The sequence below is a fragment of the Dipodomys spectabilis genome, unplaced genomic scaffold, assembly GCF_019054845.1.
Source record: "Dipodomys spectabilis isolate Male_0828 unplaced genomic scaffold, ASM1905484v1 ptg000221l, whole genome shotgun sequence".
Lineage (NCBI taxonomy): Eukaryota > Metazoa > Chordata > Mammalia > Rodentia > Heteromyidae > Dipodomys > Dipodomys spectabilis.
In genome coordinates this window covers 445,658-467,116 of record NW_024870898.1, presented here as the reverse complement: position 1 = coordinate 467,116, position 21,459 = coordinate 445,658, and the positions used below count along the sequence as shown (strand labels likewise).

At 44.7% G+C, this 21,459-nt stretch overlaps 2 protein-coding genes across 3 annotated transcripts; both read right to left on the bottom strand.

The window, feature by feature from the left end:
- Nucleotides 1–3,537: 3,537 nt before the first annotated feature.
- LOC122123123 (small integral membrane protein 10-like protein 2A) lies at nt 3,538–3,873 on the bottom strand. The gene has a single exon (XM_042697523.1). The coding sequence runs from the start codon at nt 3,806–3,808 to the stop codon at nt 3,572–3,574; it is 237 nt and encodes a 78-aa protein (XP_042553457.1). The 5' UTR covers nt 3,809–3,873; the 3' UTR covers nt 3,538–3,571.
- A 7,383-nt stretch (nt 3,874–11,256) lies between these two features.
- Nucleotides 11,257–21,195, bottom strand: Znf449 (zinc finger protein 449). Of its 2 annotated transcripts, none has more exons than XM_042697518.1 (5): nt 21,163–21,195; nt 19,124–19,577; nt 17,923–18,127; nt 14,783–14,896; nt 11,257–14,374 (listed from the first exon to the last, which is right to left on the bottom strand). In XM_042697518.1, the coding sequence occupies exons 2-5, from the start codon at nt 19,475–19,477 to the stop codon at nt 13,491–13,493; spliced, it is 1,557 nt and encodes a 518-aa protein (XP_042553452.1). In that variant the 5' UTR covers nt 19,478–19,577; nt 21,163–21,195; the 3' UTR covers nt 11,257–13,490. The 2 variants fall into 2 exon arrangements, with proteins under 2 accessions (XP_042553452.1, XP_042553451.1); XM_042697517.1 differs by lacking the exon at nt 21,163–21,195 and adding an exon at nt 20,335–20,421.
- Between the last annotated feature and the right edge of the window lie 264 nt (nt 21,196–21,459).

The window sequence follows — 21,459 nt, the reverse complement described above, 5'->3', positions numbered from 1 at the left end:
GTCGCCCTGGTGATGTCTCAACATTTGTTGAGCTTCTACTTCCAGGAACACAGACTGCCAATAAATAAAGTGCATGGAGACCCCATCATACAGCAAGGCCCCACAGAGGAGGGCGCAGCCATGAGGGGAGGAGAGAGCAGAGCTCTAATGACCCAAGGCCACAGGAAGGCAGGAAGACAAGGAGGCCTGGTCCTGGCTCTCTCCAGGCTATTGCCTCTGGGAAGGGGTGAGACTGTATCCCCTGCAAGGGACTGGGAAGGTGAGGACCCAAGACTGCTGTGGTCCAAGCCCCTTATATACAGGGAGGATACCCCAGCAGCTCCACCCCCAGCACAGGCATGGTCAAACACACACACACACACACACAGAACAATGCCACTGACTCAAACATGCAAGGATACCAGATTATGCACACACACACACACACACACACACACATACACACACACACACACACACATACACACAGAACAATGCCACTGACTCAAACATGCAAGGATACCAGATTATGCACGCACACACACACACACACACTCACACACACACATAGAACAATGCCACTGGCTCAAACATGCAAGGATACCAGATTATGGGCCTTCGTCCTTTCCTAGCTGCTTAGGAAGAGGCTGAAGCTAGGGAGGCAGCTGCCCAGAGGGGATTTGGATGGGCACTGCCATTTCTGGAGGCCCCTGACTTTGGCTTTTCTTGTCACCTCACAAGGGGCCTGCTTTGGATGGGTCAGGGAAGAATCTGACAGCTGCCCAGAGCTGTTCCTGGGTGGATGAGAGGCACCAGCAGGATTAGGGGCTCTGGGAGACTTGGCACAAGGAAGCAAACCATCAGTCTTGGGCTAGGGGAACCCACAGGTAGGCAGTAGCAGCCCCCCTTCCAGCCTGTGCCTATGGGGTTAGACAGAGATGGTCCTTCAGGTCCTTGGCTCCAGTGGGCAGCTGAACAGGGCAGATGGTGAGAGGCTGGGCCACTCTGTTCCCTGGGTTGGTCACACTGCTGCAGGTTTCCATCCAAGGCAGTGAGAACACGGGCCTCCAGTCAGCACTACCAGGGAAGCTGAAGAATGGACAACTGGTAAGGGCATCCCTTGCGCTTCTCCTGGCCTGTTTGTCACTGTGATTAGCATAGCCAGGGACTCCTGAGCCACTCTCAGTCCATCTGGGTGAGATTTTCCCATATGATCCTGGAGATGAGGGCAGAACCTGGAGACAGAGAGATGCAGTCATGTCATGGGTTCCAGCCCATCTTACCCCAGGCTTTTGTGTGTGTGTGTGTGTGTGTGTGTGTGTGTGTATGTGTGTGTGTGAAAATATTGTACAGAGGGTTTACAATTACATGGGCAAGATAATGAGTATATTTCTTACCAAGCCTTGTTGCCTCTACCTTTGTTTCCCCTTCCTATCCCTTCCCATCGCCCGCCCCCTGCACCCCGTGCCAAAGTTGTAAAGTTCGTTTTTCGACGTAACGTCTTGTGCATCTCATTGTTGCAATGGGTCCACCTGTATCCCTATTTAAATGATTTGTTTTTTCCCTTCTCCTCCACAAATTATACCAACATCAAAAACAGTGAAAAGAGAGGTTATACCGTGGGGGAGGGCCATACAAAGGAACGAAGAAATCCTGTTATAAATATGTTAGAAACAAACGTAAGAAAGAAAAAGCACTGGTTTAACCCCTCACCCTCTCAGCAACATCCTGCCATCAGGAGCCACCATCATCACTATAAGCCTTACTCCACCAACACTGGGAGGCTCTGGCCACACAAGTGCTGTGGAGCCACTGGTCTAGAACTCCAGGAGGGTCAGGAGGTTTTGTGGTGAAGTGTTTGTGGACCCATCTCAGCTCACTGCTGTCCTATCTTCCCTCTGACCTTCTATATGCCTCTAAGATCTCCCGAGTCGAGTCCCTACTCTGGCCTTTTCTCCCTAGGTTCCCTGAGAACTCTGTGATTTCTCCCTACCTCATCCCTTCCCAGGTCTTGAAGTCTGGGCGGGAGTGGCAGAGTGCAGACCCAAGGTCAGCCTGGGCTCAATCCCTTCTATCTGTATGACAAGGACAAACCCCTGCCCATGCCCAGAGCCCCACTGGGCTCTTTAGGCAAGAGAATACATCTCTCTCAGTGTTGCTAGGAGATCTCAGTGCTCTGGGAACCGGGCATCTTTCCCTGGGCCACACTATCCTCTGGTCCTCTACCTGAAAGCAGCTGTTGGACCCAGGGTACTTCAGGTAGGGATCTGACTCTTGACAAGGCCAGGGAAGGGGCAGGCCACCAGCTACAAAAACCAATGCCTCAACAAGCAAGGGATAGAGACCTCAGAGTGAGTTGCCTGGCCACCCAGAGACGGCCTTGTCTGCCCTGCATCCTCCTCTGCAATCCCCTCTCCCCCCTGCCCTCCCCACCACAGCTCGAGAGTGCTGCCCACTCCAGGAGACCTTCTCATTTTTCCACATAGTGGGTCGCCGTGCTGTGCATGTCTGGAGTTTTGTGGCTCTGAGAGGTCCCATTAGCCACTGCTGGAAGCAGCGGCTGGCTGAAGAGCCAGACTGTGGGAGAAGGGGATGGGTAGGGAAGCCGTCTTGCCCACTCTTTCCTACCAGCAAACTCGGTGTCTTCACCATGACCGCAGATGGTGCTGAGGAGCAGAGGAACAGCAGGAGGCGGCAGACACCAGTCCCCTGGCCCCAAAGAGAAGGCAGGAGGCAGTCTTGCGAAGAACTGGGCAGATCTGCTGAGAAGCCCAGAGGCCTCTTGCCTGAGAAAGGGACAGACTTAGGTTTGGCTCAGAAGGGAGCCATCCTTCTGTCTGGGTACCTGCGAAAGATGAAGAGTGGGTGCATCTGTGTTTTTTCCTCTACAACCTTCCCAGGGAGTCCTCGACACCCCCCACCCCCAATTCCCCAGGGTTCAGGTGACACCATCCGGGCCTCCCCATCAAGGGGGCGGGGACTGGTTGGTGGGCGGGAGGGGCTTCCTGTCGGGGTGATGGGCTGACCCTCGGAGATGCAGAGGCCGCCTCCGCCGCCGCCCCTCACCCCAGTGCGTGCGCCCGAGCCTCTGCCCGCCTTTCCGTTTCTCAGCTCGGCTCGGCAGCTTCGCCGGCTGCTTTGCCCGGGTGTCTTCCATATTTCCTCTAAACCTCCGGGGCGCCTCGACATCGAGATGTCATAGCAACCCCTCCGCCACCCGCACTGCAACCTGTCGCCCTTACCTTGCAGCCCGGGGCCTGGCAAATCAAGTGGCCGCGGTGGAATTGCGTCCTCCCTGTTGTCCCCTTTGGCCACCGCGAGGCAACAGGTCGGACGGACTGCAATTCTCCAGGTCCCGTTGCAAAGGACCGGTTGCACGAGTGGCTCGGCCGTCTGGGACGGGGCCCGGGCCGGGTGACCGTCGCCTGTCCGCGGAGGTGGGGAGCAGCGGAGGGCCCCGGCCGCCCGGCCTCTGTCCTCGGCCGTGTTCTCGCGCCCCTGGGCCTCGCCGCTGTCCTTCAGGTCCCGGCGTCCTGGCCGGAAGCCCGGGCGCGGGCCACGGCGGCCGGCCGCTTGCCCCCGCCGCGGGCGCTCATTCGATGCGCACCTGCAGGCGGACATTGAACATCACCGAGGCCACCACGTAGAAGTAGGGGAAGTTCATGCGCAGCCGCCAGGCCAGGTCGAAGAAGGTGAGCAGCGTGCGCGTGAGTCCCTTGCAGAAGGCGCCGTACGAGCCTCGGACCGCGGCGGAGCGCGACAGCCGCACCGCCAGGCCGGACAGGGCCGCCGCCGCCGCCGCCACCGACAGAGCCGCCGACGCCGCCATGGGCCCCGGGCCGCAGCACACCCGGCCGACCCGGTACCTGCGAGAGCGCGCGAGGCTTGTGGGCGGCTGGAGTCGAAGCTCGGTGGAGACCCTCGCCCTTGGGAGCCCCGCCCCCGGCTCTCCCGGCCCTCTCGGTTCTCCCCGCCCTCGAGCCGCCTCTGCCCCTCCTCCCGCTAGAGGACCGCACAGTCAACCCGCCCCAATCCGTGCCCAGCTCCTCCAGCTATGCTCCCTCAGCAAACACCCGCCCCAATCGGAGCCCCGCCCCTCGGCCGTGGCTGCTGCAGAGACTGCTTCGCGCAGGCTCAGCTTACTACTCTCGCCCAGTCCACAGACCACGCTTATTTGTATAGACGCCCCTGTGACTGGCCTTCGGGAGCAGGAATGCTTTCCGGGCCCTACAGCTGCCCCTGCCGCCTCCATCTCGCTTGTACAATCTAAGGACACAGGGCTTTACCCCCGTGTCACATCCTTCCCCCTCCTTCATTCTCTCAGTATAGATCTGCCCCATCATACTCCATGGTTTAGACCCAGCTGGCAGAGTGGCCCCTTCAGGAAGGCTCCAATCACTTGCCTCGGCTCTTATGTACATATCTCCACCGATAGGTCCCACCCCCCCCATGAAGCTCCACCTCTCCTTCCGGGGTTTGTACATAGCCTGAGGCCTGAGAGGTTTGGAAGGAGCTAAGGCCAGGGATCACTCTTTGGGAATCCTCTCTTTTGAAGTAGGAGTAACAACTGGCTGGTGTGGATTGCTGTGCTGGTTCTGGAAGAAGCCGCATCCAGAAAGCTCCTCCCTGGCACACTTCCACACTTTTTCCATGTTCTCACCATGAAGTAGAACTAGCATAACTCTTAATTAACTCTTTCTTTAATTTGCATAATGCAGTAAATGTGCATACAGTGATAGCAAATTCTGGTATGTTTGGGATGTGCTTGTTTCTTTTTGGTGTATTTATTTGTTGCATTTAATCCCTTGTTGGTGAGTTTCCTCGTTACCATTTTATTTCTAAACATGGAATATATGTTCCTCTAAGCACTATGTTCCCTGGTTAGTTAAGGAGACCATCATGGGTTTATATTTCCCTTTGTTTATGAGGCTTCAATGCTACTTCACATTAGCTAAGAAGGTGTTCTACCATTTGAGCCAGGAATCCAGTTCCTTTTTGTTTTAGTGTTTCTTTTAATAGACTGTGATTTATGTAGGAATGGACCTGAAGACCTCCATCCCCCTATATATTCTTCCCACATTGCCACGATGATACATGTACACCACTGTTTGGCTTATTGGTTGTCATGGGTTCTAGATGTAAGTAAGGTATCTCAGATACAAATGCAGTCACCAGAAAACCCAGAAGCCTCATTTGGAAACGTCAAATCGGGATTGTTTAATAGAAGACCAGTGATTGCATGGTGGTCTCCAGTCTCAAAGACCAGCAGGCCTGAACAGAGCTTACACAAAGCTTTTAAATACAACAACCACATGCTTGGGATAGAGGAACTCAAGCCCAACAAATGCAAGTATGGACATACACCGGTACCTGTTCAGATACCACCAGAACTTTTCCATATAAGGAAGATATGCCTCAACCTTCCATATGGGAGAGATCTTAGAGGCAAGTGATTCAACCCATTTAGGGAGGTAATCAGCTCAAGCGGTACTCGCCTTCAGCTGAAGAGTACAGGGACAGCACCCAAGCCCAGAGTTCAAGCCCTATGACCAACCAAAAAAAAAAAAAAAAAGATCAATGCTTTCTCTATGCAAAGCTTTCCTAAGGCTATGACACCACTCCGGAATTTCTCTGAAGCAGAGCCCTCCTAGTTCACCTTGAGCTTGGCATTCTCATTCAATGATGGCCTCTCTCACCTCAAGGCTTTTCAGCACTGGGTGGAGAATTCCCTCACTTCATTGGTACCTTTCTGTCTGGACTGGTCTCAAAAATGAGATCCTCTCAGCATCCCAAGTAGTCGAGATTCCAGATGTGTGTTATCACACCCAGCCTTAGTTTTTTGTTTTTGTTGGCACAAAGACTTAAGGTCAAGCTTTTGCTCAGGTTTTTCTGCTCAAAGTTGGCCCTCTACCATTTAAGTTCTGTTTTTGTTTTTATTTCTTTGCTGGTTAACTGGAGACAAGAGTCTCTAGAGCGTTTCTGCCCAGACTGACTTAAAACTGCAATCCTCAAATATCAGCCTTCTGAATGGCTAGGATTACAGGTGTGAGCCACTGATGTCTAGCTCTCAGCTTTCATTGTTATTCTTCAACCATTACTTTTGAAGACATTATCAATGTTAGAGTTTAAAGTGAGGCAGGATAGCCTAGGGAAAAGACTGCCAGGGATTCAAAGACTCAAGCTTAAAGCTTGTCTACCTACTTCCCTTAAGATTAAGGGAACATAGTCATTTGGGGGGAAATGAAGCAAGGTCAATGAAGGGAAAATAAGAAATGGTCAGCTTACAGCAAATATAGGAGATAGTCCTTCATGTACTTCCCTTAAGATTAAGGGAAATGAAATAGGGTTAACTGAAGGAAACTGAGGCCTGGTGAAGGCAACTCAGAAATAATGATATTTATAATTACTAAAGTGCCATCTTTGCTTCAAAGAGAGACAGCAGGATGTATTCCTTCCTAAGGGATTAACAACTGCAATTCTCACCCAAGGATTAACAACTGTCTGAGAGGATGCATTCTTACCTGGGAACTGTGGGAATAACACCAGGTGTGGTTACAGCAAGCCAGACTCCTTGCCTTTACCCTATAAATACCCCAACAGTACAAGGAGTGGTGTCTCTCTGGGTGTTTCCTTGTGTATGTGCCTCTCTCTGTCTCTCTGTCTCTCTCTGAGTCTGTGTCTCTCTGGTTGTTTCCTTGTATGTGTGTGTCTCTCACTCTGGGTCTGGGTCTCTATCTCCCTATGAGAGCACCCATACTTTGCTAGAATGTGCTGCTGCCCTTCTGTTTGTCTGCTTTTGGTCTGTTTCTCTGCTTGTCTGCTTGCTTACTTAATAAAGCTCTGCCAAGTTTTCTTACTATTGTGACTTGTCCAGAAATTCTTATTCTGCAATTGAAGTCAAGGACCCTAAGTGAAGAATTGCCATATCTGAAGGGAAGCTTCACTAAACCTCACCCCATTCAATGACAAAACCTGCTATTTTATTGTCTTTTTGTTTGTACTGGGGGAGTAAACCTAGAAACAAATGCTCTACTGGTCAGCCTTGCTCAAAGCCCTTTTGGTTGTTATCTTGCTTTTGAGATAGGATCTTTTTTTTTTTGGTCCAGTCGTGGGGCTTGAACTCTGGGCCTGGGCGCTGTCCCTCAGCTCTTCAGCTCAAGGCTAGCGCTCTACCACTTGAGCCACACCGCCACTTCTGGCTTTTTTCTTTTTTGCTTATGTGGTGCTGAGGAATCGAACCCAGAGCCTCATGCGTGCAAGGCAAGCACTCTACCATTGAGCCACCTTCCCAGCCCTTGAGATAGGATCTTGATAACTTTTCCAGGCCTTCTAATAAAGACTCCCCATTTGATCTTTCAAAAGGAGGCTCCTGTGTTTTCTTGTGACTGGACTTGTAACTAGATACCTTACATTAAGAACCCATCACTACCAATAAGCCAAACATAGTGGTGCACATGTATCATCGTGGCAATGTGGGAAGAATATATAGGAGTATCAAGGTCCATTCAGACATAAACAACAGTCTGGACCATGATTTATGGTTCTCCTATATCCACCTGTCCAGTAGCTAAGAGTACAGGTGTACTTTACACCATACCTTTGATTTTTTCTATTTCCATTTTTTGTCTTTTTGTAAGGTACATAATTACTTTAATTATATTTTATCTACAGTGTTTTTGAGCTTAGAGTTGTATAGTTATTTGCTAGTTACTACAGGAATTAAAATATTCATCACAAGCCAGGTGCTGGTGGCTCATGCTCATAATACATACTGTTGTAAGGGAAACTCGGTCACAAGAAAGAGAGAATCGACCACTTAAGAGGACAAACTGGGAATGTTTATTGGAGAGCCGTGAACTGCTGGTGGACTCTAGTCTCAAAGACCAGCAGCCTTGAATGCAGCTAGCACAAACCTTATATAGGCCAAAACCAACAAGGTATGAGGAATTTATCCTACCAAACATGTTATACATAAGCAAAGCAAACCAAATGAGGACGCATAAACCTAATGAAGGTGTTAAATATAAGCAAAGCAAATCGGATGCGATACTTACACCTAATGAAGGTGTTAAATATAAGCAACGCAAATCAGATGAGATACACCTATTAAAGGTGTTAAATATAAGCAAAGCCAACCATCTAAGGAAACAATCAGGAGAAATCAAGGTCTATTATCTAAGGGAAGTAAGACTTTCCTGGAGTTTAACAACCCAGGACACATTTATATTCCAAAGAATGTCCTCTATTAATTCTAATGGAGTTTTTTAGAGCAGTGTGGAAAGCTCCCTCCACCTGGCAAGGCACCTAAAATGGCTGTAAGGACAAGGCATACTGCTTCATATTGCTTAGATCCAGTGTCCTTACTTCAATACTATGTTACAGTCTATTGGCATTAGTATTTAAACAATTTCAAGTGAAAGAGAAACTACTTCCATTTAGTTTCCATTACCCTTTTCCCTTGTAAATATAAAGAGCATAACTTTGGTTTATGCACATTGAACCCACATCAGCCAATATTACAGTGTTTGCTTTAATCACTGATCAAAAGCAATTTCAAAAATTCATGAAGAAGCCAGGAACGGGTGTCTCATGCCTGTAATCCTAGCTACTCAGGAGGGTGAGATCTGAGAATCGTGGTTGGAAGCCAGCCCAGAAAGAAAAGTCCCTAAGAGGGGCTGGAAAGGTGTCTCAGTGATAGAGCGCTTACCTTGCATGCATGAGGCCTTGGGTTCGATTCCCCAGCATCACATAAGAAAAAAGAAAAAAAAAGCCGGAAGTGGCGCTGTGGCTCAAGTGGTAGAGCGCTAGCCTTGAGCTGAAGAGCTGAGGGATAGTGCCCAGGCCCAGAGTTCAGGCCCCATGACCGGACCCCCCTCCCCAAAAAGAAAGAAAGAAAGAAAGAAAAGTCCCTGACTCTTATCTCCAATTAGCCAGCAAAAAAGCCAGGAAGTGGAACTGTGGGTCAAGTGGTAGAGTGACAGCCTTGAGTGAAAAAGCTAAAGGTCAGTACCCAAATCCTGAGTTAAAGCTCTACAGCCAACAAAAAAAATAAATAAAAAAAAAGAGTTGGCAATTTAAGGTCAAGGTAATTTGCTTGGTAAACTTCAAACTTCTCAGTGCTTAGTATGCTACTGCTTTGCTTGAAAGTGAAGAAATTGGGATGAGAATTACAGTTTTCCTTGTCTCTTCCTTTAATGTGTAGGTATAGGGGGCACCATGGGAGTACTATCTTAAGGAAGAGGGATTGACTCAGCCTTTCTCAGGATAAATGGTCTCTGGAGTTAAGACAGCTTAAGTGTTTACCTTTACTACACTCCAAGGACAGTGGCCTCTATTTCTTCACTTCTTGCCCTCCACTTTTCCACCTTCACAGGAAAGGATAAAAAGGCCAATCCTAGGGCCAACAGGTATGGCCTGACCTTCCAAAAATACGTATTTTTTTAGGCTTTCTTTTAAAAAGTTTTAAAAAATGTATACATTAATATTTTTGTAGTAGGTGATAGATGTTCAGTAAAGGCAAATGCTTAAAATACATGAGAAATTCCGTGTTTTAGTATCTTATTCTTAGAAAATGTGAATTTGTCTTTTTCTAGATTTCTGAGACCTGCCTAACTCTAAGCTGGAGAAGACTTCATAGAAATCAACCAAATATTATTCATGTGAGAAAGGAATATAGTCCATCATCCATATCTCATGGGAACTAGAACTGTAGAATAGGTAAGGCAGTTTGACTGCAAAAGGGAGACTTAAGAAATAGATTCTCTTTACAACTCATTGCACATGTGTTACGGTGGACTAGGAAAGAATCTGGAGGATGGCTCAGGTGTAAGCATAAAGTGTGGTTATTTCCAACTAACACCAGGAAGCTGGGACTGAGAAGGCTGAGGAATAATTCCCAGGCAGTTTCCTGCAGGGGCTCTAAGCTATTTCCCTTCAAGATGCCCAGCAGGCAGCAAATGCAAGAGGAAGAGTTCTATGACCCTTTTCTGCCACCTTGTGGTAAGACATATGAGGCCTGATTTCTTTCTTTATTTATTTATTTATTTTCCCCATACTTCTACATTAACAATCTTGTTCAGGTTGCCAAAAATTTAGATAGACTACTCGAGGTTCCCACTCCTTTTAGGAGGCAAGAAAAGGATAATATCTTGAGGGTGAGCATTGTCAGCCTGGCTTACCAGTGGGGATGTGGCTCCTTCTAGGCCTTCTAGCCTTCTGTGTTTACTGGTAGCCTTAATAATACTCAGGCAGCTATTAACAATCATTATACATCATTCATAGAACACATGAAGTGAAAGGGAAAGAAAAGGGACCAAGACCTTTACCAAGGGAAGGGGGAGTACAAAATGGGAGGGACTCAGAATGGGGAACAATCTAATCTCTATGTCACAGGAATAATCCTAAAGATATTAAAGCAATTGACAGGGCAAAGACTGCATTCTACATTTGTACTCATGAACAGAAACACTTGTTTTCTAGAATATATAGGATAGCTATCAAATTTTGTCAAATATAAATCTTTTAAGAAACCAAATTGATTTAATACATTGTATACATATGAAGATGTTATAAAGAAATCCACTGAAGGCTGTTGAAAAATAGGGGGAGGGAAGGGAAGCAATAGAAGGAATTAATCTGATCAAAGTATAAAATATGCATAAATGAAATGCCACCATAAAAACCCTTTTTATAATTAATATTTGTGAATAAAAAGAGACAAAATGAGGTTATACGCAGAAATAACATGAAATCTATCTCCTAATTGCAACATAGAAAAGCCAAAACTTAAAAGGAAAATGACAACACAATATATATCTTGGGTCAAAGGATAGTTATAATGAAAAATACAGTAGCAAAAATTTGAAATCAAGAGCATTATATGTAAAATAATGGAATGTAATCAAAGCTCTACTTAGGAGAAAAAATATATATCCTTAAATGCTTTTACCCTTACAGAACAAAAAATGAGAATACGTTGCTGGAAATTTATTGAAAGCTTCTATTATGTAGGTAGGGCCTAAACAAAATATACTTTGCTCAATTTTCACTGTATTTATGAGGTGGGTATTATTTTTTACTCTTTGTAATAGGAGGTAAATGTTGTATATGCACTAATTAGGCACATAATATGCAATGTTCTATGTAATCTGTTTCCAAGAATGATTTCACATATTTCTTGATTGACTGCCACAATTATTCATGTTTTCTAACCTGCAAAAATCTAAGCATGAGTTTATGATGTAGATGAAAGGGTGTGCACAGCTCAATATTATGATTATATTTAACCCTACTAGCTAAAATTTATTCTATTAAATGCTAAAAAAAATAATAATGCCTAAATTGCAGCACCAGGATTATTGACACAAAAGGTGAATACAACTTGGAATGCGAACAGGAATCAATAGTGATGCTTGTTGCCATTGTTCAGGAAGCAGTTCTAGGTTGTTCAACTACTTAATGTGAGAGAAGCAGGAAGAGCATATATACATTACCACTTTATTAAAATATTGTATAAATACAGAGCAGTTGGGTACATCCATTCTAAGGCACTGTTCTGGTTTGAATGCTATTCCACAAGAGAGAAAGAGAAGCCATTACATTCGGAATTTTTCATCTCTACATTCAGACTCCTCCCGTGTGAGGTTTATTGCTACTGGGGTCTCAATTTTAACCTCAGGCTTATAGCAGCATAATACAAGGACCTGGATGCCACAAATTAAAGACACATCCTGGCTCTGGCACTTGATATGATTTGGCACTTAATTATGAACTCCCTTGCATTATTTTCCATTTGTTTCCCAACTCTTGTTTAACTAGAGATATTATACTCTTAATGTCTTACCTATGAATTATACTTCATTGCTAGTTTCCATTAAGCCTAGGACTAGTTAGGCACATAGTACACAACCCCAAAATACTTAGACATCACTTCCAAGAACTTCAATGCCAGAGAAGAGATGTATTTTCCCTACTCTTAGTTTAAGGAAAGGATGGCTGGAAATCTTCATAAAGGGAAAATGCTTGAATGTTCCATTTCTTATATCTGATAACAAGGAATTAGGCTCAACAGATATTTTCACATATCAACAGTTTAACAGATGCAGAGACTTCTTCCCTTATTATGGGAATTTGAATTATCATGATTATATGAGAATGTTTATATAAGTAGCGATATGTGTGCATGTATGTGTGTGTAATCATAACTAAAACTGAAAAAGGTTGAGAATTACCAGATAAGTTATAAATCATTTGAATTAGTGACCCTTACCTCTTTCAAATATGTATGTATGTGTCTGTGTGTGTATGTAATAATAAGTAAATGCAAAAACATTGAGAATCACTGGGAAATTTATATGTTTGTATGATACACAAGATGTATGTCTTTAAAGAGTTTTATAGAGAACTCTTGAAATAGCTGGAGATAACTAGCTTGGCCTCAAAAAAGACTACACTGATAGCTATAAAGGTATTTGCATAAGGCAGTGTGTTTCAGAAAGTGTTTGCAGAATACTAGTTCTCTAAGTTAATACTAGGTGGACATCAAATAAGTTTGAAAAACACTGAGCCAAAAGAGGTGCTTTATCTTCCTTTACTAGACTAGGATCTCTCTCACAAACTGATATGCATTATGAATCTAGGTAGATAGCAATTCCCAAACTTAACTGCAGAATATGTTGTAGAACTAAATGGTCTATGCCATTTACCTTGGATGACACTGAATTAAAGAATGGGTACAATTTAAAAGCACTGAAAGTCACTTGACTGAATTACCAAAGGAGAGTGAAAAGGCATTGCATCAATCTAAATTAATTTCAATCCTACTGGTACAATTTCAACTCTCAAGTGATTTCTGCCAGCCCTAGAGCTTAATTACAAACTTACTACTCCGCTCTAATCACCATACCAGACTGCCAAATTCAGGTGAGCAAATTTTGCAAAAGTCTCAAGTCAAAGTTAAAAATCTTAACTTTTTTAAACATAAAAACTTTAATGGCAATGACCCAGTTCTTATCTTACCAGGCAAATTCATCTTCATACTACTGACACATTTTTATTGTTTGACAAAATTCATTGCCTCCTGTTGCCAACTGGGGGCACATCTAAAGCTTTGTGGTCACATAATCACCTTTAATAATATTATAGCAGAATGTGTATGGTACTGCTATAACAGATATGTTAGATAGACATAATCATTGATTATATTGACCCTACCCCTACAAAGACCGTCATCATTTACATGCTTTGTGTTTATATGTATCATATGGTTGCTTTACAACACAAAACTTGCCATTGCAATAAAAAAGAGGTTGCATACACAGGATAAATCAAATGTAGGAATGTTGCAAGAATAGGTAGATACTCTAGAAGTCATATACCTTGGAAGACAGGTTTTGAAAAATACCCCCTAAGAAAGTGTTCTTATACGGTTCTTCCAAGACAAGCTACTATAGGCTACAATTTTTTGGGTTAGTGTTAATTTTTGTAGGACCTACTTCTTCCCTTAACAATTCTCAAAGAAGTCCTCTAAAGTGGGTCACTTGGTGCATAATTAGGCCTGCCCTCTGTCTGAAGCTTTTTGAACAATGACTACACTTATATGGCTTTTCCCCTGTATGGATTCTTAAATGAATAACAAGGCTTGGTCTCTGTCTAAAGCTTTTCCCACAGTAATTACATTTAAAAGGTCTCTCTTCAGTATGTGTTCTCTGGTGCAAAGTAAGTGCTGTCAGCCGGCTAAAACTTTTCCCACAATTATGACATCTATGAGGTTTTTCACCTGTATGAGTTTTCAGATGTCTTTTAAGACTCGATCCATGACAAAAACTTTTCCCACACTCCAGGCATTTGTATGTTTCTTCTTCAGAATGGGTTCTCTGGTGCCCAATAAGGTGTGACCGCCGAGTGAATCGCTTTTTACATACAGTACATTCATAGGGTCTCTCTCCTGTATGAAGTCGTTGGTGTCTATAAAGGTCTGAGCTACGAAGGAACCGTTTTCCACATTCAGGGCATTTGTGAGGCTCCTCTCCAGAATGAATTCTCTGGTGCCCAGTGAGTTGTGATTTCCGAGCAAAACATTTTCCACACTGAGGACACCGATGGGGTTTCTCCCCTGGATTCTTTTTCTTTTGAGGCTTAGGGTTGAGAGGTTCTTCCAAACTGGAGGTCTCAGGTGTCTCTCCTAGAGTAGGGTTTGGAGGATCTACAAGTTTTTCTAAATCTGTCTGTAAATCCTCTGGAGGTGGTTCCCATTGGTTTTCTAACTGGACATAGTCCTTTTGCAAAATAGGACCCTGAAGAGCATTGCCCTCTAAAGTTACAATAAATGGATACATATTTTCCAGTTTTTTCTGTTTTGAAGCATCTTGTTCATTTTCAATGCCGAGCTCAAACCCTAAGAAATAGAAAACATATATGACATTGCATTCCGAGAGGGGAAAAAAAAGTGAAAGAAGCCAGGCACCGGTGTCTCATACCTATAATCTTAGATACTCAGGTGGCTGAGATCTGAGGATCATGGTTCAAAGCCCCAGCAGGAAAGACTGTGAGACTCATCACCAATTAACCACCAGAAAACTGGAAGTGGGGCTGTGGCTCAAAGTGGCCGAGCACTAGCCTTGAGCTGAAGAGCTGAGGGACAGTGCTCAGGCCCAGAGTTCAAGCCTCACGATTGACCAAAACAACAACCACCACAAAAACTACAACAAAAAAGGGAAAGAAAATGAAGAGGTATATGAAATTATTAGCAGGAATATACACTTTCCTCAACAGTATTCTAAGCTCTTTTATCCTGATTTCTTACCTATTTTGGAATCAAGTAATTGTTTCATTTCTTTGGAATCCTGTAATTCCTTCACCCATGGCTCTTCCCTATGATCCAATGGGAAGTTCACATCAAGCTTTGGTAATGGATATCCTGGTCATAAAAAAAGGCAAGCATGATAATTTGGTTCATCAATTGTAACCCCTCTGTATGGTGTTTTCACAATAATAAAAAAAAAGACTTTTCCAGAGTTTAGGCTGATTTCCAGGATATATCACCTCTTTTTTGTTGTTGTTACCAGTCCTGGGGTTTGAACTTAGGGCCTGGGCACTGTCCCTGAGCTTCTTTTGTGCGAGGCTAGCACTCTACCATTTGAGCCACTTTTTGGCCTATTTCTGTTTATGTGGTACTGAGGAATCGAACCCAGGGCTTCATGTGTGTTAGACAAGCAATCTACCACTAAACCACATTCCCAGCCCTTACATGGCCTCTTAATATCTACTTCCTCCTCGATTACTGTTACATCATTGCAGTCATTTACAAAAGACTTTTTAGAAACAGATTAAGAACAGAACAAAAACAGAAAGAAGGCAGGTGCCAGTGGCTCAGGCCTGTAATCCTAGTAATTCAGGAGGCTGACATCTGAGGATCATGGTTCAAAGCCAGTCCAGGTGAGAAAGTCTGTGAGATTCATACCTAATTAACTACCAAAAAAAGAAGTGGAGTTGTGGCACAAATGGAAGAGTAAACAATGTCCAGAGGCAGTATACCTCAGCCCTGAGTTCAAGCCCCAGTACCCAGTATCAAAATCACAAAACAAAAGGAATGAACATTCTAATTAATGGAAAGTCAATGAATTGTGTGCTGAAACAGTATTAATTTAAGTTCTACCATTAGTAACAGGCATTTACATATAAATCCATTAATTTTTTGGGGAGGTCCAGTCGTGGGGCCTGAACTCTGGGCCTGGGCGCTGTCCCTCAGCTCTTCAGCTCAAGGCTAGCGCTCTACCACTTGAGCCACAGCGCCACTTCCAGCTTTTTTCTTATGTGGTGCTGAGGAATTGAACCCAGGGCCTCAGGCATGCAAGGCAAGCGCTCTACCACTGAGCCACCTTCCCAGCCCAAATCCATTAATTTTTGAAGTATGTAATGGCCTATAAAATGAAAGTGATGCAAGATCAGAACATTATAATATTATATGGTTCTGATTTAACCAATCGATTTAAATATGGACTTGAGTTTTCTCTTTCTCGCCATTTCTTTAAAATATACTTAGCAGTAGTACCCAAAAACTACATGGTCAAATCTAACATCACCTTGAGGCAGCAAATCTTACCCTCTCACCATACACTATATTGTCTATGTCAGTGAATAATATTGCCACGTGTCCAGGTCACTGGACAGAGAGCTAGATGTCACATTCACCTGTTCTTACCCATCAACTAACAGCCAGGCAGCCACACCGGCTAAATAAAATAGGGATCATCCCTTTGATCTCATTTTCATCAACACTGCTCCCCTTGTTCCTGTCCACCCCCCACAGAGCAGCACAAGTTCTTTTCTCTGGTCCCCGAGCTTTTGCACATGATGATCCTCCTGCCCAGAGTCCTCTCCCATCTTTACTTGCACCCCTCAAACTGCTAGCCCTGCAGTCCATCCTGTGAGTGTTTATCCACACCCCTCTCTTTCCACCTAAAGCTGTCGAGCTGGCCCTGCAATGCACTCTCCAGCATCCCACACCCTCCAATGCACCTCCCACTTCACGCACAGACAAGCTCTCCTATGAACATAGCTGAACTGCCCAGAGCCTAAGAATCCCAATGCTTTTCGGCCTTGAGTCCTACCGAATCCCAAAATCTAGCACAGAGCCTGGTTCTTCCCAGGGGATCATGATGTCAGATGACTTAATAATTGTTAAGATGAAAAGCTGGCAAATTACTTAGGAAAAAAAGTCTTGGATATGTAAAAAAATTGTTAAGATGAGAAAAGGCATGTAGTTGCTAAACTCTGTGGTACTATGGACATATCAGACATTTTTCCTTTGTAACTTTGGCTATACTTGATTGCTTTCCATTTTCTTGGTCTCTTTTGTTGTGTCAGTATTACACAGTTGGCCCATGTGCCACAATATCTAAGCTGTCTGTGACCACACTTGGATCAACGGCAGGGGCAGGGAGCATGGACAACAATGTATAAGAACCCCAAAGGGAAGGAAAATACAGGAGTTCATTGGCTATGATTTCTCATTGCCTTTCTCCACTGGATTTGTGCCTTCTGCAACTCACAATGTCATGTCACATGGGCAGTAAGCCTCAAATGTGTGTGTGTGTGTGTGTGTGTGTGTGTGTGTGTGTGTGTGTGTGTGTGCATTCTGGTACTGGACCTTGAACTTAGAGCCTGGATGCTATCCCTTAGCTTTGTTACTCATGCCTGGCACTCTACCACTTGAGCCACAGTTCCAGTTCCACCTTTTTGGTGATTAATTAGAAATAAGAGTCTCATGGACTTTCCTGCCCAGGCTGGCTTTGAACAGTCCTCAGATCTCAGCCTCCTGAGTAGCTAGAATACAGGCATGAGCCACCAGCAGCTGGTTAATTCTGAAACTTTTGCTTGTGAAGGGCTTACCTAGTAAGTGTGTAACCTCTGCACCTCTGGGTTATGCTGATGTAGAGGACCTGTTTACCACACTTAGAGAACTCTTCTAGGCTGTATTTATTTCCTTTACACTCTGTGACTGCACCCCCTTCAAGGATCTGAAGAGAACATATTACTTGGGTATTCAATCTGAATGAAGTACTTATGCTAAAAGTAACTTTGGTCTCTGTGAACCACATTACAGATCCTATAGCTCAAAAGATGGACAAATGATTCCTCACCTGGAGGATCTTATCTCCAACCATAGGTTTTCCCAAATACTAATCTTGCTTTTTTTTTTTTTTTTAAAGAAAAGCCCATTGAGAAAGGCCAATAGTTTATCTACTTCTGAGCACCAATCTACCCAAAGACCATTGTTCCTTGCTAGTGTTTCCAGAGAGATTTCCTACTCCTTCTCTCCCTTCTCCAATACTTTAAGAGGTCCATTTTGATTGGAGAATTAATACTTTTTTCTTCCCAATACAAACCCCTAGAGCTCTTGAACTCTCCAACAGAGAAACAGAAAATAAATCCTTGTCTTACCAGGATCCAGAAAGGGCTGGCATTGACCAGCAGCACCATAGTCCATCTCCTGTGGCCCTGGCTGTGGGATCCAGGCCTCTGCTACCGGGGGGTCCTGGACAGTTCCCATTACCTGGAGTGCAGGTGACTCCAGGTGCATATTTGGTGGCATGGGTACTGTCCCCACCGGTGCCAATTCTTCCAAAAGCATGTCATGCATGTTGACCTGGAGGAAAGGCCAGAACTCATCATTCCACAATCTAGACCCACAAAATTAGCAAAACTAATTTTTTCTCACTCCAAATAAGCTGCTAACCCAGGAGGAGTACAATGAGCCACACATGTCAGTTTTCCAGAGGTCATAGGAAACAATATATAAGAAGAAACTAGTGGGGGGGTGAGGGAGGGGAGATGGGAAGGGATGGGAAGGGGAAACAAAGGAGGAGGTACCAATGCTTGATAAGAAATGTACTCATTACCTTGCCCATGTAATTGTAACCCCTCTGTACGGTATTTTCACAATAAAAAAAAAGAAACTACTTTGAGAAATCATGTGACAGGTAGCAACATTTCTCATAGCACTTGACCTGTAGCAAGAATTCCTGACTAACCCCATTATAGCAATTCTAAGCAGCAGGGATGCTGTGTGAATGCAAGGATTTCCTAGCGCTATTGTGTGAGGTGAATCTGCAATATGTATATGCAGAAATACATACTAGCTTACAACTGACTTCATTCCCTTTCCTTTTATCCTTTCTAGGCTACACAACTAAGGGTGGAAAAGCTTCTGAAGGAAAAAAAAATGCCCAAGTATAAATGTTTGCAAACGTGTGGGTCACATTTACCTTATCACTTCATCTACTTCTTGATTAAAACAACTATTTAACAAAGTAAAACCATTATAAACATTCAGAGTGCATAGACACAGGCTGTGGCTTGAACTGGCCTTCAGGCCAATATTTAAATGAGTTTTGCTATCCATGAATTTCCTTTAATGACAATACAGAGGACATTACAATGTATGTCTTATAGAGAGGGAATGGAGTGAGATATGGTTGACAGCCACTGACCCAGATAATGATTCCAGCAGAAGAGAAAAATGAATGGGCCGTGGAGAAGTCTTGAGGCTGTAGAATGGCATGGACATAAAAAGCCTTGTCTAGACCCAACTGCCTCAGCGGTTCTTTTGGCCTAAGGATGAAGACCCCAAACTCTTTCTCACCTGCTGCTCTGGTATCTCAAGTTCTCTCTGTAAATCTTCTATCAGAGACACGACTCTTTCTCTGTTTTCTGGGCAGTGTTCCCTCACCCAGGTCTCTATCTCCGTGGGCAGAATAGTTAGGAATTGCTCCAACACTAGCAGCTCCAGGATTTGTTCCTTAGAACGCATCTTTGGCTTCAGCCATTGACAGCAAAGCTCCCAGAGTTTGTTGAAAGCTTCATGAGGTCCAGCTGCTTCTGTGTACTGGAACTGCCTGAAACGTTGGCGGAATACTTCACAGTCTGTGTCATACTCTTGCAGCACAGAGCCCTGATTCAAGGAGGCCTGGATGGCACAACCTAGGGCCACAGCCATTGCCCTTTCTAGAAGTTTACGATTGATCTGGGGCCTGAGGTCTCTGGTTCCTGGTTTGTTTATGTTTTTTTACTTAATAATTCAGGGGAGCCACCTAAAGCTGAAGACAAGAAAATATGAAAAAAGAGAAACCGCAGTGGTCAGAAGAGGGCATATTCATGTTTTTCCCCCAAAGACCGAAATGAACAATTGAAACTCTTCATTGTGGTTTAAGAATCAGATAAAAGTTGTAGACTCACTTTTCAGTAAAATACACACACACACACACACACACACACACACACACACAAATTCCTCATATATTTTAGATGTTCGCAAGATCTCAAAGTTCATCAACATACTCAAAGCTGTGCTTGTCCATATGATAGTCAATGGTCTCATGTGATACTTTAATTTTAAAAATTTAGTTTCTCAGTCATACTACTCAAAAATAAAGTTCTCAGTAAACATTATGATAAAAAGTTCCAATGGGCACCTCTCTTCTAATCTTCCATGGACCCAAGTGTAAGAACTATGCCATTAATAAGCCTCCAGGTATTTTTAGATTTGCTTGCCTTAAACACATTCTGAGTCTATTCCATGTGTCTTGTGTTTCTGAATATATGAAGGCTTTAAAAGTAAATATAAGAGGAACAACACAACACTTTTGAGGTCTCCTCAGGTCATATGACCTGCACCTGTATTTGATATACCTTTCCTCTCCAGGAAAGATTCTTGAAGGGATTGCTGAAAAAAAAAATACTCATGACTTTCTTCCTACTCAGTCATCAAAAATTGAAGTTGTATCCTCATAACCCTTTTTACAGTGACAGTAAACTCAACTCTAGTGGCAGATGGATCTAGGCACAATAACCTACTTGTTGTGGTATCTTGATGCCCAATCCATCTGTCAGCAAGGTGTGCATAATCATAACTTGGAGTTCATAAAGTATCCTGTGCAGAACCAATTGCATAGAAAGTGAATAGCAGCTTGACTGGCACCAGGAAAGGACTCAATTAAAGTTTATTGCTGGTAACGACTCCTTCCTAGGAAGCTTCTACTTTCCTGAGCCTAGACATCCAACCATTGCTGGAGGGAATCCAGGAACAGCGGTTTTTGGCTGCAGACCCACCCGTTAATTGGCTCCAGCTTCACAGCTGGCCAGCCCTCCCCATAACTGACCCAAAACCTTCCATCACGTCTACCAGGGAAGTGACCCTTCGGGTTTCCTTCCATGGGCCCTGCCCAGTTAAAAGTTCATTTCATTGTGGGATTAGTGGTTTTCCCTTAAACCTCCCTGGAGTAAACCCACCCTTACAGGGCCTACTAGTAAAACGGTAAGAAAAGAGGGCACTAGGGAAAACGCAAGCCTGACATGCCCCGAAAAGTCTAAAAGCTCGTTTTAAAATCTGATGCCAATTTCACGGGTGTGGTCTCCAATAGCAACTAGGCGACAAGGTCCATCTGCCCAGAGGGGTACTCCTACCCTGGGAAGACTCCCAGGAAGGCCTGGCCAGGTCGCAGGGAGCGGCGACGGGGTCTCTGATCGGATAGGGGCCCGCCGCCCTTCCTTGCTCTCTGCGCCTAGCGCCCAGAGCACATCTGGAATCTGCCAGCTCCACAGGCCCAGGCTGGCGAAGGGAGCCCCGTTACCCGCTCCTGCGCCCCAGGGACGGCCACGCCCTCTGGCCGCTCCGGGACTCACCGCCTCGGCGCCCACAGCTCTCCCCAGCTCACCGGCAACTGCTCAAAGCGCAAGCGCAGAACTGAGCTCTGGACTACATCTCCCAGCAGGCCTCACGCCACCCCGCCGCGTTCAGAGCCCAAAAGGATGCTGACATGGGAGGGGCTAGGGCTCTCCCAGGCTTCCACCTAGCTTCAGCTGCTTTGGAAGTGGTCCCATTTCCGGTTTAATAGCTTTTTGGTCTCCGGGGATTGGGAGGAACGAGCCCGGTATAGTGAGCCAAGTAAGAGCTTCTTCCCAACAGCCTTAGAGTAACCA

Coding starts and splice junctions, on each gene's coding strand:
- Znf449 (XM_042697518.1), bottom strand. CDS start 19,477: ATGGCTGTGGCCCTAGGTTGTGCCATCCAGGCCTCCTTGAATCAGGGC. Junction 18,128..19,123: donor TTGAGATACCAGAGCAGCAG/GTGAGAAAGAGT, acceptor CCTTTCCTCCAG/GTCAACATGCATGACATGCT. Junction 14,375..14,782: donor ATTACTTGATTCCAAAATAG/GTAAGAAATCAG, acceptor TCTATTTCTTAG/GGTTTGAGCTCGGCATTGAA.
- LOC122123123 (XM_042697523.1), bottom strand. CDS start 3,808: ATGGCGGCGTCGGCGGCTCTGTCGGTGGCGGCGGCGGCGGCGGCCCTG.